The 17,089-nt window shown below is 40.8% G+C and overlaps 2 protein-coding genes across 3 annotated transcripts; both read right to left on the bottom strand.

Moving 5' to 3' along the window:
• Positions 1–1,418: 1,418 nt before the first annotated feature.
• Positions 1,419–3,518, bottom strand: LOC120718246 (intraflagellar transport protein 46 homolog). Its single transcript, XM_040006683.1, is given in 8 exon segments — positions 1,419–1,541; positions 1,543–1,566; positions 1,568–1,834; positions 1,933–2,064; positions 2,143–2,236; positions 2,446–2,738; positions 3,048–3,194; positions 3,401–3,518. Coding segments are annotated over 7 exon segments (1,062 nt in total). The 5' UTR covers positions 3,177–3,194; positions 3,401–3,518.
• A 6,999-nt stretch (positions 3,519–10,517) lies between these two features.
• LOC120718245 (P2Y purinoceptor 14-like) lies at positions 10,518–15,332 on the bottom strand. Of its 2 annotated transcripts, none has more exons than XM_040006682.1 (6): positions 14,921–15,332; positions 14,460–14,536; positions 13,994–14,058; positions 12,045–12,174; positions 11,678–11,937; positions 10,518–11,510 (listed from the first exon to the last, which is right to left on the bottom strand). In XM_040006682.1, the coding sequence occupies exons 4-6, from the start codon at positions 12,147–12,149 to the stop codon at positions 10,868–10,870; spliced, it is 1,008 nt and encodes a 335-aa protein (XP_039862616.1). In that variant the 5' UTR covers positions 12,150–12,174; positions 13,994–14,058; positions 14,460–14,536; positions 14,921–15,332; the 3' UTR covers positions 10,518–10,867. The 2 variants fall into 2 exon arrangements, with proteins under 2 accessions (XP_039862616.1, XP_039862614.1); XM_040006680.1 differs by having other exon boundaries at positions 12,045–12,159; positions 14,921–15,331.
• Between the last annotated feature and the right edge of the window lie 1,757 nt (positions 15,333–17,089).

The following is a 17,089-nucleotide window of genomic DNA, read 5'->3' as shown; positions in this document are numbered from 1 at the left end:
TCCTGGCGGCTGTAAGTAGAGGAAGCACACCTTGTTAGTACCGGGTCTGGACCGGGCCAGGGTTCTCTGGAAGAGGCAGCCCGCGGCTGCCATGTTGAAGAAGCCCAAACAATAACAGTGCGGTGCATTGTGGGAGGAGGGAGGACGCAGATTTTCTTGTTTAGTATTTATGACTTAAAATACTAATAGAACAAAATAGGATTACTTGTTAAATTAGTGTTAAAAATCTAAATGTTTAGAAGTAAAACGCACCTAAAGAAAACTTCTAAAAACGTCTTTTAAAATTATATTTGGAGCTTTCAAACTTGACCTTTGACCTCATGTAACCGTGTGTTTCTGCTTTGTTTCTGACAAAGAAAGGTAAAAGAAAAACCTCCAAGTAAATGACTTGCTCGCTCCAGCTCCTCTCCCACAGGGGAATTGTAGAAAAGGCTCTGTATTTATTTCTACATTAAACATAAAGTACGAACTTACATGGAACATTTTTGACAAAAGAAAAAAAAAAAACACCAGCAAAAAATCCGACATACCTGACAAAGAAAGGTAAAAGAAAGACCTCCGAGTAAATGACTTGCTCGCTCCAGCTCCTACAACCAAATACAAACAGTGGGGGGTTCGCCAACCCACAACTTCCAAGCTAGCCATAATTATAAATTCGTGCTAGCATTAATGGCGCCACATTTGTGGCACACACATACTACACATTTATAGCGTCTAACAAAACACAGGCATAATGATGACAATAATTGAACTAAAATCGCAATCAGAAACATCAGGGTGGCTAAATATGAATTACATGAGTGTCGCACAGGGTACAGGGAAACGACACCCACCTCCCCCACAGGGGAATTGTAGAAAACGGGAGAGGCCAAAGGGGTACACTGTATTTACAGGGTTGCACCAAAGAAGAAGAAGAACAATGAGGAGGGGCTCTAACCGATAATGAATATAAATACAGGCTTGAAGGTCCTAACAGTCAGGTATAAAGAACACATTTTGTGTAATTATAACAATATGTAATCTATGACTGGGTTACACTCACAGAGTTTACTTTATTAATTACATATAATATATACGGGCATCTTTGAGTAACAGGCGTTTTTTGCAGGCACAGGACTTTACAGATGTTCAGACAGTGACCTTGTTCTGAGCGGCTGGTTTATTACAGCGTTTATCAAGGACCTTCATCTGGTCCCTGAAGTATTCAGGCTGCTGCAGGTGGCACAGGTGAGCAGTGAAAGCAAGCTTAGGTTAGATGAAGCTCGAAAGCTGTCGTTTCTACAAGAGCCTGAAACATGGCTTTAATTTCAGAGGCAACACACAGCAAAAACAAAAGGTAGGAAAAAAAAAAGCAGAGCAACAGGTTCTATCTCCCTAAAAACTTTAAGCAGCCATCAAATAGTTCGCACATCTGGGTGTTAGTTATCAGTTCCGAACAGGCTCTGTGCCCGTTCTGGGGATGTTGGTACTTCCAGCACTTCAGCTCTGCGCGTGAAGTGCTGCGAGTCTCTGAACGCCAGGTAGAGGCTGAAGAGCAGGTGCCAGGGACTGGACGCGGCTGCCGTAGAACGGGGATGTCGAGCAGGCTGCACACAATGTCCGCATACTGCGGCAGGTCACAGTTCAGGCGGGCGGACGGCAGCTGCAGGCGGTCCAGCAGCTCCTCGAGCTCGGTTGGCCACTCCTGCATCAGGCTGTCGATATCAGGCATCGGTCTGCTGTACTGGACGCTCGCTGGCGGCTTGGAGCGGTTGCAGCGCGCTGATGCTCTCCACCAGCTGTCCACCGCCCGCGGGTTGCTCTGAGGGTTGGCGATGCTCGTCACCTTCTTCACCTGCAGGAAAGGAAACAATGAGGAGTGACTCTGACTTTAATGCTGAGTGTGTGGTAGTGTGTGCGTACAGATGTGTGTGTACAGGAGTGTGTGTGTACCTCGGTGGCGCCGTGTTGCTTGGTCTCCTCCGACAGAAACAGCGACAGCACCGTCGGGTCCGACTGCTTCACGCTGGGCTCATCCAGAACCAGCAGCCCCAGGTTGTCCGGTTTGCCATCGGGCCTCGGCACCTGTGGGATTACAACATGAGGTCACTCTGAGGTCAGAGGTCGCGCTTTCTATGCTATCAGGTGCGATTGTGTTCGAACCTTGAGGAAGGCGTCGATGTCTCCCACTGCAGGGATGAAGTCCGGGATAAACGGCTTCAGGTTGTGCTCCAGCTCAACGGACTCGGGGGTGTATCTGAGACAAACACAAAACACGGAAACTCCAGATGTGTGCGTGACAACTACGTGACTTACTGCAGGGGTCTTTAACAAATAAAGTGCTTTGAGGTGACTGTTGTTGTGATTCGGTGCTTTATCAATAAACTTTGATAAGGTTTTTTTTGTTTTAGCAGAAACAAGATGGTGTTAAAAAACGTGAGTTGGCACATGTGTGTCTCTGCTCACCGTGTGATGTACTGGAACAGCTCTTTGATGTCGGTGCTGACGGGCAGGTTGGCGTAGTCGGCGGGATCATACAGGCCCTCCGGCGCCTTGTGGAGCTTGCTGTCCTCCTCCGATTCGTCATCTTCGGAGTCCTCGTCGTCATCATCATCTTCTTCGTCATCATCCTCTTCTTCCTCTTCTGGCCGCCCCCCTCCCGGCTCCTTCCCCCTCCCATGGTCCTCGTCAAACTCGTCGCTGCTGCTGTGGGCCGACATCAGGCTGTGAACCCTCCTGCTGCTCCTCCTGAACTCCACCTGAAAGACGAAGAAACAAAACCAGGTCATGTGACCTGAGACCAACCTGGAGCATGGCAGGACTGACTCAGCTTACAGTTCAACTCTGATGGAAGGAAACTTTATTCAGTGTTTTAATAAAAACTGGGGCTCTAAAACATGATGCTCACTTAACATTACCAGATTCACTCTTCTGTCATTTCTACACAGTTTCTACACAGACGAGTTTGTGACTGGAAACACTTTGAGCTTTAAATAATGAAGAAACACGAGCAGGCGTCACGATCACCGGTTAAACCGGAGCTCTCCGCAAGGACAGGAGGAGATTACCTGGGGCTGGCTGCGGGGAGTCGGGCTGTACACGCTCGGTACCTCCTCGGCGTCCGCCACATCCAGGCTCTCGTCGTACGGCTGGTTCTTCAGCAGGCGGCCTCCTCTGTCCCGGTCAGCCCGCTCCATCGGAGCCCGGCGGGTCAGCTGCGGGCGGACACAGTAAAACCTCCATCAGAAACAACGGTTTACAGTAGCATTAGCCACCTAGCAGCAGACAGCTAACAAGAAGCCGACACCGGCGGTTTTAAGCCGATTAACCCAACTGAGACAGCACACACTCGCATGCAGAGACAAACGACCTGCCGGCAGAGCTAAACTCAAATCTGATAAATATGTTTTAAATGTCTTACTTGTCGTCTGAGTTCAAGCCAAACTCGCTTTTCGGCGTCAAAATGGCCTTTGTGGAATGTTACGTATCCTGGCAACGGGACGGGCAGGGCATCATGGGTAGTGTAGGTAGAATCTAATGAGAGCAGAAGCTCCAGCTCCAAGGCATATTATATTATATTATATTATATTATTATATTATATTATATTAATATTATATTATATTATATTATATATATTATATATATATTATATAAAAATAAGTGCTTTAAAGTAACTGGAAGAAAATAAAACAGTGGTGCATTTATTATTGGAGTGAAGTGAATACAGAAGAGTCAGTTCTATATTTGTTGGAATCTCATAATCTCGCAGCTCCTCTTGACTGCTGAATGGAAATCAAACAGATGGATGGCTGAGGCTCCTCTAAATCTGGAGACTGAAAGACTGAAATAAAAATAAATAAATAAATATGTTAACAAAACAATTTTAAAACCACAAAAATCAAATCTATTTAAAAAGAAAAACTATTGAGGCTCATTGTCATCAATATATTTCTGATGAACACGCAGGGAAAGGTTTCCTGAAGTGTGAAGTGGCGATATTTATTCATCTGTTCTCGATAACAAAGAGTTTACACAAACAAGGCCGTCCACAGCTGTTTGTGGGGCGCCGACTCCTCTTAATATAGGTACTTGTGTTATTTTGTTATTGCGGTGTTTGTATGTTTTCCACCTACCTGAAACAATTCAGGTTCCCTGGCAGCTTTTCACAGTCTCTCAGGAGAGTCTTTAAAGATGAACAAAAACAGCAAATAATCATAAAATATTTCAGGCCTTTGCTTTTAGTTGTGCATTATTCTTTTTTCATGCTATCTTTTGTCTCTTAACCTTGTGTCATCTGGTGCTGTTTAAATCCTATATTAAATGAAACTGGATAGATGTTTCTCATAAATCAGCACTGGCATTGACTGATTGTAAAATCCTGAGGCAAAAACGATTCTTTCATTAAACTCTATTAAAGCGTTTGGGTCATTGCAGATTTCCTGTCGAGGTCGTTACATTTTGATGATCTTGATTTTATGTTGGTTGGAAGTCACAGCTGTGCAACCTGTATGTGTCACCACCACCACTGAACATCATCCTCATCGTTTAGTGCACCTTTATTCTTCAGTTATGCTGAACAAGTTTTTACTCCAGAAAACAAGAGGGACTCGTGCCCTGAGGACATGTTCCCAGTAGTTACCACCTCATAAGCTGTTATTTGGTTCAGAAGTCAAGAAAGAAAACCTTTATTTAGAAAGCACATCTTATTGTATATTGTATATTGTATATTGCATAGCTTTTTTTTGTTATACGTAAAATTGTATTGTATTTATTTAAATTTTTACTTTTTAATTATTTTATTTGCATTTTTTAATCACTAGGGTTTGAGAGTAACGAAATTTCTATTCTCTGTATGTCCTGTACATGTGGCAGAATTGACAAATAAAGTTGACTTGACTTGACTTGACTTAATCCAGGTGCAAATGCAAGTTGTGAAACCCCACATGTAAAGCCTCACAGTAAAGCCATGAATTAAACAAATCAGAACAGCAAACATGAAGAAAAGAACACAATAAAAAAGTTCAGTAATAAAAAGACCTAAAACTAAAACCCTAAAGATCCATCCATCCATTCACTTCCACTTATCCTTTTCAGGGTCGCGGGGGGCGCTGGAGCCTATCCCAGCTGTCATAGGGCGAGAGGCGGGGTACACCCTGGACAGGTCGCCAGTCTGTCGCAGGGCCAACACACAGGGACAGACAACCATTCACACTCAGATTCACTCCAGCATTCACACCTATGGGCAATTTAGATTTTTCAATTAACCTATCCCCACAAAGTGCATGTCTTTGGATGGTGGGAGGAAGCCAAGTATTCGGGGAGAACCCACACAAACATGGGGAGAACATGCAAACTCCACACAGAAAGACCCCGGCCTGATGGTGGAATTGAACTCAGGACCTTCTAACCACCGTGTTGCCAAAAATCCTTAAACAACAAAACAAAATTGAAAATATAAAGCAGCAAAAACGATTAGAGCGATAAACTTAAACTAAGAAAAGGAGTAGGAATTAAATCAGTTAAGATCAACATCAGTCCACTAAACAGGCCTCACAAGAGTGTTTCAGTCATTTCTTTATCAAGCTGATAAAATTTAGGTTGAAAAAAATGAGCTAATATTTGGCAGAACAAAGAAAACAGGGCTGGGTATCTGATTTCCATAATTGATTTCATTCAATCAATTTTGACTCGGACAGAAATATTATAATTTGGATCGTTTATCTGTACATATCCATATTTTTATATCTGTGTATAAAATAAAATCTGACACTAGTGAGACTTCATCACAGGTGTAAACATCACAGCAGATGCCTTTGTGTCAAAGTTACGCTGGGCATACACGGTGCAATTTATGGCCCATTTTGAGACGAGATCGACTCTTATAAATCTGACTTGTCCTTTTGTTTTACTTAGTGCTGTCAGCATCAACTCGCTAACCGAGATTTGGGGAGTTTCGCCTTAATCGTGTGTCATGCATGCTTCCTAATGCTGTCTGGTCCGAATATTTAGGATGGGTCAAATTCTGAGTCTCCATATGGAAACAAAAGGATATTTTCCATGTTATACCTTAAATGTGTATAAATGGGATCTGTTGATGTCCAATAAAATTAATAAACAATAAATGTAAATCTGTTTCTTAAAACTTGATAGATTCATTTACCCAGTGAAAGCAAAAAACAAGAATGATAATGGCTTTAAATTGATTATGAACAAAATGCAATGCATTTTGTTTTTTGCTACATTAACGACTTCTAACTTTTAGAACTCTGATTTCCTGCAGGACCCACGAGGACCCTAACCCACGCTTGAAGAAAAAGGCTGGTTCTCAGTCGGTAAATTACTTCAGAAAATGGAAGATGGACAAGAAAAGTTCAAAGCCATCATGTCTTCAGTTTAGAAAAAAGAGAAAAGAAGAGGACAACCCAGGATTCAAATCATGAATACATAATGGGCTTGGATTTACAGCAGTAAATATAAACAACCATGGTCTGGCAGCCAGTCACTTACTGACTAACACTGCAAAACAGAATTGTTAACGTATTTACTTTAATTTCAATTCAGTGTGAATTCAGGGAGTGTTCGCCCAGGGCACCAAACAGGCTAGGACCGCCACTGCTGGGCTGTGTTGAACAAAGTGAGTTAGCACCATTTAAATAAATAAAAAATATTGGTCTATTAAATGACTGGCAGCTAGACCATCGCCGGCTTAAAAACAGACGATCTATACGGTCAACAAACAACTCTTCATCTGCATTTTTTCAGAATAAATTGTTTTCTATTTTGTGCACCGGAGTACACCGCTTTACAGATGAAACTCGAAAAGTGGGATAAATCAACACACACACACACACACACACACACACACACACACACACACACACACACACACACACACACACACACACACACACACACACACACACACACACACACAAACAGGATGGAGATGGAGATGATAACTTGACATTCATTAGCTCACTGAGTGTAAGCATAGATAGGAGGAATTCCTCCTTCTCATTCATCTGCACTGTGCATCGTGTCAAAAATGTCCATATCTGTCCTTGTAAAAGTAGCTCTAAAAATGAAGAAAAACTCTTTTTCTTTCTCTCACTTAATAAATAATAATTCTTAATAAATCTAAATCCACTATTGTAAAACGAACGAAATAGCCCGAAATAGTCTTTGCCAAAAAATGTTTACATTTATAGACCTCTACTCACCAACTGCTGCGATCATTCGGTCTCTCTATACAGCCGAATGCACTCGGATCTCCACTGACTCATCAGAAAATCTGCTGAACTCTCCTCAACCATGCCCCCCCAGCAACGACCCCCTCCCTCTCTGGACAAACATAAATCTTTTTATGCAATTCGTCAAGCGTCTGGATTCAATTACACCTCTAGGAGTACTTCCGGTAAAGTATTATCCACCATTGTCCTTATCTTGGACAACATCTGCCTCTCAGACACCACCCTAACTGAGTCCAGCTCCATCCCCACAACATTGCTGGCCTCGCAGATGAGTTCATTCAGTCTGTTGACATCTGTGACCCTCGACCTGACCCTCCTCCCAGCATGCAACAGCATGGAGGATTGCACTGACCACAACAGACTCACAGAAAATCCTGAGGATTGTCCGACAGATGTTGAAGGACCTCAGCCGACTAATAAGACGATGAGTTTTACTTCTCACTGTTTTATAGCGTAGTATCCATCATGTATGCTACTTTGCTCAGTGGACTCTTAAAAATATTATTGTGTTCGTGAAATAAACCAACAACAAATACAAAACCCACTAACTATCTATTAGCTGCTTTTTCCCTAAAACACAATCAGGCGAGAGAAATAGTCCACTTTGTGAATGCTGAAGGAGATTTCTTCCATCTTATTAGTACAAAAGGTTGTTCTTAGTAAAACCTGTGCTTTTGTAACATTGAGGATGGGGAGAGCTGGAGGCTGCATGCTCGGATGGAAAGCTTTATTACATTTTATTTACATTTGTTTAATTCAAAAAAGGAAAATTTAGATAAAAAGGAAAGTTAGATTTACAAATGTGCAACCTGAGCGTGAGACTATCACACACTCAGAAGGATCCCAGAGAAAAGTTAAACCGTGTCTTCACACAGCAGCCAGAGTGTGTAATATGACATTTTCTCTGACTCACAGGGTGACCACGATCTCAAACTCCTCCCAGACTCTTTAAAGTCATTTAAGAGACACAGGCTCTTCTCCACTGAGAGCCTGGGGGACGGTTTTGATCTGACCAAGCAGCCAAATTTACGGCCTTCTGATGAGTGAAGACTGCAGTTTTTGAAACCACCAGCTCTGCAGACACTAGAAAAATCTGCAAATCCGTACCAGCTGCCCTGTGATCCAGTGTTTCTGGTCCCCTCATCACATCCATGCTTTTTCTTCCACTTAAAACATCGCTCTTTTGTGAAGACTTTTCTAAGTATATTATACTTTTAAAATGTGGCACATGTAATGTGATCATCAAAGAACATGATCTTTAAGAAAATCGTTAATCATATGAAAGCATTTCATATTTTGATGAAACTTTTATAATGTTTTTCTTACACTGTGTGGAATTTTTATAGAAACCTTGTTCATTGTATGAATGTGTAATTAATTATCTTTTTATCTATAATAAAATGTTTAATCTTGCATTTTTGTACTTTGTGGTTATTGAATAAAATGAGTCACACATAGCACTGATAAACGCAGACGACTGAAAGAAATGTTTGATGGAAAATGAAACGAGTGTTGTAAAGAGAGGGTTCTAACTCACCAGTGTTTAAATAAAAAAGTCTTGAGTCTGTATGTAAAACATGAAAAACTCCATAGCAGTGATACTTGTTCTTAGGTGCACTTATTCTTTGTTATGGCACTTTACTGCTCCAATAAAACAAGAAGATCTCATATTAAAGGACATTTTTTGGCCATCCTGTGTTCTCATTTGCTGTATTCTCTTAATATATTAGAGCTATTTTCGGGGACAATAATACTTATGTTTTCAATGAGGTTGTGATCTTAAAGTCAGTCTCATGATTTTAGAGTAATGTACAACAATTGTAATGTCATCTAAGTTGTTCTTCTGTGTGACTGCACATTGCCGTGAGAGGACCTCTTAGTAAGCTGCACAGCAGAAGTTTCAGTTCAGGTTTATCTATACATTACCAAATTACAACAATAGGCACCTGGAAGTGAGACTGTTAGTCTCACAAATGGTGCAAACTGCAGAGAAAAGCATCAGTGTGGGAGTCAAAAAAGGGGCAGCTTGACCATTGAGGAACAGCATATAATTGTTTGTAGTGATGTGTCGGTCGCAAACGAAATGGCTTTTAGAGCCGGCTCTTTGAAGTGAACGACACGAGCCGGCTCCTTATTGCGAGCCGTTGGGTTTTCTTTTTTCCTTTCTCTCACCCTCTCTTGCACTTTTTTCCCGCTGGGAAGAGGGGGGAGGGGCGGTAGTTACACTCGCAGTAGCACAGGAACAGAGCGGGAGGGAGAGAGAGAAAGAGCGGACAACAACGTCACATCAGAAAGGTATAGTAATCATCCACAACTATTTTCAGATGCAGATGATAAAGGATTCAGAAAGTTTATTCATGCAGGTCCATATGACAAAGAATGTGATTCTTTTTCTTTTCATATTTTAATTTATATTTAATTGTGTTGTGGTTTGCAGTGTTTTGTGTTGTTTCACTTAAAATTTCCTTAAAAGAAAAAGCTGAAAATTTAAATAGTTAAAAGTTGAAATGTGACTAGTTGTTTTTAGTATTATATGATTTATTTATTACATTTTATGTGGAGTGAATAAATAAAAGTATATTTACGGTGGCCCCTAGAGACAAAGCACGTACAAACTCCAAAACACATACAAAACACAACAGAAATGCTCCAGGATGCTGGGCGCAGTGTTGAGCTTTTGTTACTTAGTGGCTACACAAGCCAGCAAGTAACAACGACCGGATGTGGTGTGTGGTAGTAACAGGTAAATGAACTTTTTTTTTTTAATTATTTGAATATGTATATATGAGTGTTTGTGTATAAATACACAAACAATACACACATGCTTTCAATTGAGTAATTTAAGTGATCTAGGTAGCGGTTTTGAAAGTTCAGTTAACGCTAGAAATGTGTTTTGGAGATTGTACGTGTTTTGTCTCAAGGGGCCATCGCATATATTTATATATAAACATATATAAATAAAACCACTTTTTTTACATTAGTAATTGCTTGTGTGCATAATTTTATATTATTGTTAATAATAAATTATCTAAAGCAACAAAACAACCTGAAGAGCCGGTTCGGAGCCGAAAGCGTCGGCTCTCTAAAAACAGCCGGAAATCCCATCACTAATTGTTTGAAACAACCAAAAAAAACATTAAAACATTATTTATTTACTTATTTTTTAGCTCCAGTGCCGAACAAACATGTGAAAACGTCTGTGTTGAAAAAACAGTAAAGAAGCAAACCAGCCTGGAAATCTTAGATATTTTCTTTATAAGCAAAAGCAGTAAATTCATTTCCAAGTCTTTTAGAGTTTAAGATTTTTATTATCAAATGTACAGATTACTGCAGAGAGATAAAAAGCTCATCTGGATACGTGTGAATTTTAAAAACTGTTTCCAGAGACAGATATTTAATATGCATTTTTTCTTTGAATCTGCCCACACACTGGTTCACTTCATTCATGCTAAAGCTAAATGCTAGCAACACTGACACCTGTGTGTTTGTGCTGAGTTCAGCCTCATGTTGACATTTGAGCACAGAAGAAGTCCTGTGGTTCATGAGGACGGGGATCCATGATACTGGTTTCACTAATCGGACTCTCAAAACAAAAGCAAATCTCGTCATTTTATAAAATGCTGTACGTTGCCTTACATCACTGGTGTTGTGATGTAGTGATGTCCAGCTGCTCCCTGCTGCTCTCGCTCTCCTCATTTGCTTGTTGGATGTTGGTCCTCCTGGACATCTTTCTCACCTGAGCTCGAAAAGTCTTACAGAGGTAAAAGTAAACAATGGGGTCCAGACAGACGTTGAAAACTGACACCATGGCGGCCGCCTCCTGCAGGTTGTACAAAACTGGAACCACAGAGCAGCTGGTCCGCAGAAAGGGGTAGGGAAGTCGAACGAGGTGATACGGGACAAAGCAAAGACAGAAGATGCTGACCAGCACCAACATGTTCCTGCGAGACTTCACCAGCTTCTCAGAGCCAGAGGAGGCCAGCTGCCTCTGCTGTGCCTGCAACACCCTGCGGGAGATGTTGTAGTAGAAGAAGACCAGGGAAATGAAGACCAAGAGGACAATGATTGCAGAGAAGGTGTGGAGGATTTTGTACAGCAGGCTGACTGATGAACTAAAGGAATCAACACAGTAATTAGAGGTCAAAGGTTCCTTGGAGCTGATAAAAAAGCTGATAAAAATGATTGTTGGAGCCAGGAGAATAACCCAGGTGATGACAGAGATGATTCTCGCAGTTCGTACTGTTCGTACAGTTCCTGAAGGATGTACGATTTTCCGATACCTGCAGACAGAAGAGGAAGGAGGCAGAATACAACTTCACTAATCACAACAGTGCCAAAACTGCAAAAGTAAATACTGAGCCAGAAAAAGGTACATTCATACTTTTGTCAGGAGCACAGGGTGTGTACTTAACCACTTAATCTAGTTTTTACGTTAAAGGTTTCTTACCTATTGGCAGCGATGTACGCCATAAATATGATGCTGGTGTACATGTTGAGGAAAAAAGCAGAAGCTCCAACTGTGCAGTGGAGCAGCCGAACGATGGGAGACCTGATGGCATAGTGGGCGATGCGCAGTGGCAGAGAGAGGCAGAGCAGGAAGTCAGCAGCTGTCAGGTTCTTCAGGTAGACCATCAAGCTGCTGGATGCCTGCTGCCGAGCCCGACAACAGTAAAACTTCATGATGAAGCCATTGAGGGGTAAACCCACCTGTAGAGACACAGAGAGGACGGAGAGAACAGGACGTTTGTAGATGCACAGAGAACCTTGAACCAGTTCCTTAAAAAAAAACCACAATCTGATTATTTGAAACTTACCAGAAACACCAGACTGTAGACCAACATAAAGAAAGGGTTGACTGATGTGTCGACATTACCACAGTTCTGGTCCGAAGACAGTGTTTCATTTTTGGGGTGAACCATGTTTCTGGTGCTGGAAAAAAAAACACTTTAAAAAAAAACAGTCTTTTAAACTGAATTTATAGGTTCATTTTTTTAAATGATTCACTCTTAATTTGTTGTGTTAAATTAATGTTGGAACAATTTTAGATATGTGCTACAGGTTACAGTCTGCAGTTGTGGAAGGAAGCATACAATAGCTTTAAACCAGACTGTTCTGTTCTATTAAAATGCGAGATTTCACACCTTTAAATGTTCATTTCATTTATGATCAATTGCAAGTTTCTGTTTTTAGAGTTTAGCAAGATGCTTCTGCTTTTTGAGCATAGCTCATACACACACGTTAGGTTCATTGAAAGGTCATCTGTCTATGTATGGTATGGCTGGAAACGCACAGACACACATGCACCTACACACATTCTGTACATTAGTACCTTAGTTGTGGAAGGAAGCATTCATTAGCAAAGATAAGTCAACACTCTCATGAATCTTATGACAATCCATTAAGCACAAGCTGAAGCAGTGAGCTGTAGGCAGAACCTGGACTCATCTCTGAACATAACGTTTCTCTAACTGTGTACGTTCCAGTGCACATGATACTGACACCAGGCCTGACGGTGAAGGGCAGTCATGGCAGGCCTCCTGGACTCCAATGAGCTTGGATATCAAGTTAAAGGAATTTACTCAAATTGCCTGCAAGTTTATATATTTCAATGTTTTGTTTTGCTGTTTTAATTCCTTTAAAGAATGAAGTGTGCAATATAAGTAAAATTGACTTTGACATTGAAATTATCACGATGACTGTGTGGCAGGCAGAGCTAGGCCCCAATAGCAGGACTTGGAAACAAAGGGAGTGAACTAAAAGAGGCAGCTTTAATTACTCTAATACTGAACGCTAAAGCACAAACATACAAAGCTAAAAAAATAGAAACTAGAAACACTTAACTTAAATACAGGCAGGATAACGAGAGGGTGGGAAACGAGAGGGTACACACTGGGACCAGAGAGAAACTAATTACTTGGAACAGATGAACTTTGAGGTTGCATGCTCAGTTAACTAAAAGTATTTTTTTATCATGATGCTGGATTGACATCTCTTGAACGCTGAACTCAGCTGTGTTATTAATCATTGATTGTTTTTGCTCCACATGTCAGGAACTATTAAAAATGATAATTGTCATTTTTTTAAAATCAGCAGAAGCACAAAAGATGTGAGTCTGAGAATCCAGCTGGACCTGTATTTAACGTATCCCTCTGCAGTTTTTTGTGATGATCAAAAGTTACTTCTGTTGTTATGTCTTCCAGGTTAAATTGTAAACCTTAAAAGACACAGCGCAGCTCTAACCTCAACCCTGTTGTCTTTCCTGTTTATGACCACTGAAACTGCTGCACAGAAAACTCAGACATGCAACTTCCTGATTAGTTGTTAAAAGTTAGTTAGAATTTAAATTTTTGTAAGTCATAAAGCCTTGGTGGTTTAATGGCATCACTGTAAATCAGAAAACACACAATGATTGATCGTCTCTTGTAACCTGACTTGCTGATAACTTGTGTTAAACAGGTTTTATATTGTGCTGAAAAAGTATTTGACCCCTTCCTGATATTTTTCTAAATATAATGATGTGTTAGTCACAGTATGTTCTAAACAACATTATCATGTTTGAGCGTAAGGTTGTTTGTCCATGCATCTGGCACCAGGACACCACGAACCTTAGTCAATAAGAGATTTGTAATCGTATGTTCAGATTAGCTTCCAAAACACTAACCCAATTACTTTTGTTCCTTAAATCAGGACTGGTTTAAAATGATCTTATTTAGTTTTTCTGTCAGTATTAAAGATGTGAGAATCAGACACCATCAGGACTCACCTCTGGTTCTGCTGCGAGGAGGAAAAGTTGCTTCAGCCGTTCTCAGTGTGATGGTACCACTGTAACTAAGGAAATGCACAGTGACATCACTGCTGCCCTGCACACTGGTCTATTTCCTCTTTGTCTGTTAAACTGACACGACACGTTTCCAAAAGAGTCGAGTCATTCTCTGATCAGCTGCTGCTACACTTCTTATTTTAGCACTGACTCACTTTATTGACACTGATTGATTTTTTACTAACGTCCTTCACCTCTTCATCACTACAGCTAACATGAGACAGCACCTGAAGCCAATTCAGATTGCATCTGAAACAAGTGTCATGGATCCCAAGACTTTCTGAACAACTCAAATATTTCCTCAGCTCAAAGGTCAATCGATTGATGGTGCTGGCCAATGGATGCAATGAGGCTGATGTAAATCTGGGTTTAGTTTTTAAAGAAACTAAATAAGGATCAAACCACTGACCTTTTGATTGGTAGATGACACACTCTGCCTCGTGAGCCACAGCTGCCTTAAATGCTGATCCAAAAACTATGAACGCACTGGAGAAAACCATTTCCCATCATTAACCAACGACCATTTCCCCTCCTCATCCAAATCCATTAATTCAGAAAAAAACCATTTATAGATATCAGTGTCTAAAATATGCATCAACTGATTTATATATTTAAAATGCATAAAACAGGGATCTTGTTAGGTTTTTTTTTCATGAGAGAAGACTAATATCCTCCAATTATGCGTTTTCACGAATCATTATCAAATTGTTACAATTTAAAATTACTGTTACACAGCACCAGGGACCTTCTCTCGCTCAGAGACAAAGGCAACCTCTTCTAGGCAGTAACTGTATTGCGGGTCACAGAAACAGAATGTTAGCATGATTGGTGGAATCAGCTGAAGGTGTCTTAGGTCTGATACATGCTCACGTTTCTTCTTCTGCCGCTTTCTGGGCATCTTCTTATATAGAGATTTAACCTTCTGCTAGCAACGCTCCCATTACCATGGCAACCACCTCTTGCCCTCCAGTCAGACCAAAGAAGTGGACAAAGTGCATATCATAACAGCAGATTCATGATTGAGGCCACATTCCTGTGAGGGAGTTGTGAGGAAGTGTTGTGTCTGCTAGTATCAGAGTAGCACAACTGCTCTACAATATACTGTGCGCAGTAAAGAATAAAACACAAATACTGTATGTGATGCAAATTATGAGATATTAGCCTTACAGATAAAAATTAATCCCAACAGTCTCCAGCTCCAGTCCTTGAGAGCTACTGTCCTGCAACTTTTAGATGCATCCCTACTCCAACACAGCTGAATCAGATGGTTGAATTACCTCTTCAGTGTGCCATCAAATGTGGAACCAAGCCTTTCATTTGATTCAGGTGTGTTGGAACAAGAATGCATCTAAAAGCTGCAGGACATGCTCTTAAATGTATATAATTTGTTATTCAACCAAGAAACCCTTGTGTGAAATAGTTTTTAACTTTATTAAAGAGACTTAATGAAGTTATCTTTGTTCTCTTTACTTTTTTCGGGCTTTTGCGGTGCTCATTTTATCCAGTTGTCAGGAACTATAGCCTCCCCCACATAGCAAAATTGGTATGGCCTGGACCTGGCCCACACAATGTGCTTACACGTGGCCCACATACTGCAAAGAATGACGGGCCTTTGGTGGCCCAGATCTGGTTTGCCAGACCTGGCCCACATCAGGATGACATACCACTTACCATGCCAGAAATCAGCCAGCAGTGCCAGTTTGACACCAGCTCTGATACCGGGCCAGACCTGTCTGCTATGTGGGCTTCTGGCACTTAACAGTGTACACTATATTACTATGTTTGTGCCAGGGAACCCGATCCAGAACAATTTTGCTCACAGTGTGGTTATAAGGTTGGGGAAACCACCTGAGACTGAAGAAGTCACTTGAATAAATGATGATGTTTCTTCAGCTGAAAACAGCACGTCGGGATGAACAGAATCAACTTTTTTCGCAATCCTTTAACTTGTTGAAGGTGCCATCAATCCAGTACCTTCACTAGAGAATATCATAGGGAGCAGATCCCAGATTTTGTCTGAGTTAACTCTGTCACCTACCCCTTTAATCACTTCACTGGCCCTCACCTTCACCCTCACAAGTCAAACAACTGAAAACCACTGAGCTAAAAGGTGACAGGAGCTCAGATGAATAAAGAATCAGAATCAAAAATACTTTATTAATCCCAAATGAAATTATGGGTTATGTGGCACTATGTTAGAGAAAGTGCAACATTACATGTATCGATATTGAACCGTTTAATACAGTGCTTTCGGTTCGGTACGCATATGAATCGAACAATACAAATTTTTTTATTGATTTTATCAACTTTTCTTCTGACGATGCAGTTTGTGTTGAGCGCTCAGTGGATCTGCATTCGACTACTCTGCCTAGGCTGCACTGTCGAGTGCAGATCCACTGAGCGCAGCACAAGCTAGCAAGACAGAAGCTAAGCTTGTTGCAACATGGCAAATTGAACCTCCCCCACCCTCATTCAGATCCAGCCTTTGGAACTATTTTGGTTTTCATATGAAGCATGACCCTGATGTTAAGCACATCATGGACAAAAGTAAAACAGTATGTCGGATGTGCCACGCGATGCTCAATTGGTGGGAACTAGAGCGTTAGCGCAGTTAGCTTGTTAACGTGTTGACTAGTGATGGGATTTCCGGCTCTTTTTAGAGAACCGGCTCTTTCGGTTCGGCTCACTAAAAAGAGCTGGCTCTTTTGGCTCCGAACCGGCTCTTCAGGTTGTTTTGTTGCTTTAATTTATTTATTATTAACAATAATAAAAAAATTATGCACAAAAGGAATTACTAATGTAAAAAAAAAAAGTGGTTTTATTTATATATGTTTATATAAAATATATGCGGTGGCCCCTAGAGACAAAACACGTACAAACTCCAAAACACATTTCTAGCATGAACTGAACTTCCAAAACAGAGCTACCTAGATCACTTAAATTACACAATTGAAAGCATTGAAAGCATATGTGTATTGTTTGTGTATTTATACACAAGCATTCATATATATAGTCAAATAATGAAAAAAAGATGTTCTT

Source organism: Simochromis diagramma, unplaced genomic scaffold (assembly GCF_900408965.1).
Source record: "Simochromis diagramma unplaced genomic scaffold, fSimDia1.1 OVJJ01000791.1, whole genome shotgun sequence".
NCBI lineage: Eukaryota > Metazoa > Chordata > Actinopteri > Cichliformes > Cichlidae > Simochromis > Simochromis diagramma.
This window is presented reverse-complemented; position numbering and strand designations above follow the sequence as displayed.

Excerpts from the sequence above, each read along its gene's own strand:
- LOC120718245 (XM_040006682.1), bottom strand. The coding sequence starts at position 12,149 with ATGGTTCACCCCAAAAATGAAACACTGTCTTCGGACCAGAACTGTGGT. Across the intron at positions 11,938-12,044 it reads TCTACAGTCTGGTGTTTCTG|GTGGGTTTACCCCTCAATGG; the intron begins GTAAGTTTCAAA and ends GTGTCTCTACAG. Across the intron at positions 11,511-11,677 it reads GCGTACATCGCTGCCAATAG|GTATCGGAAAATCGTACATC; the intron begins GTAAGAAACCTT and ends TTCTGTCTGCAG.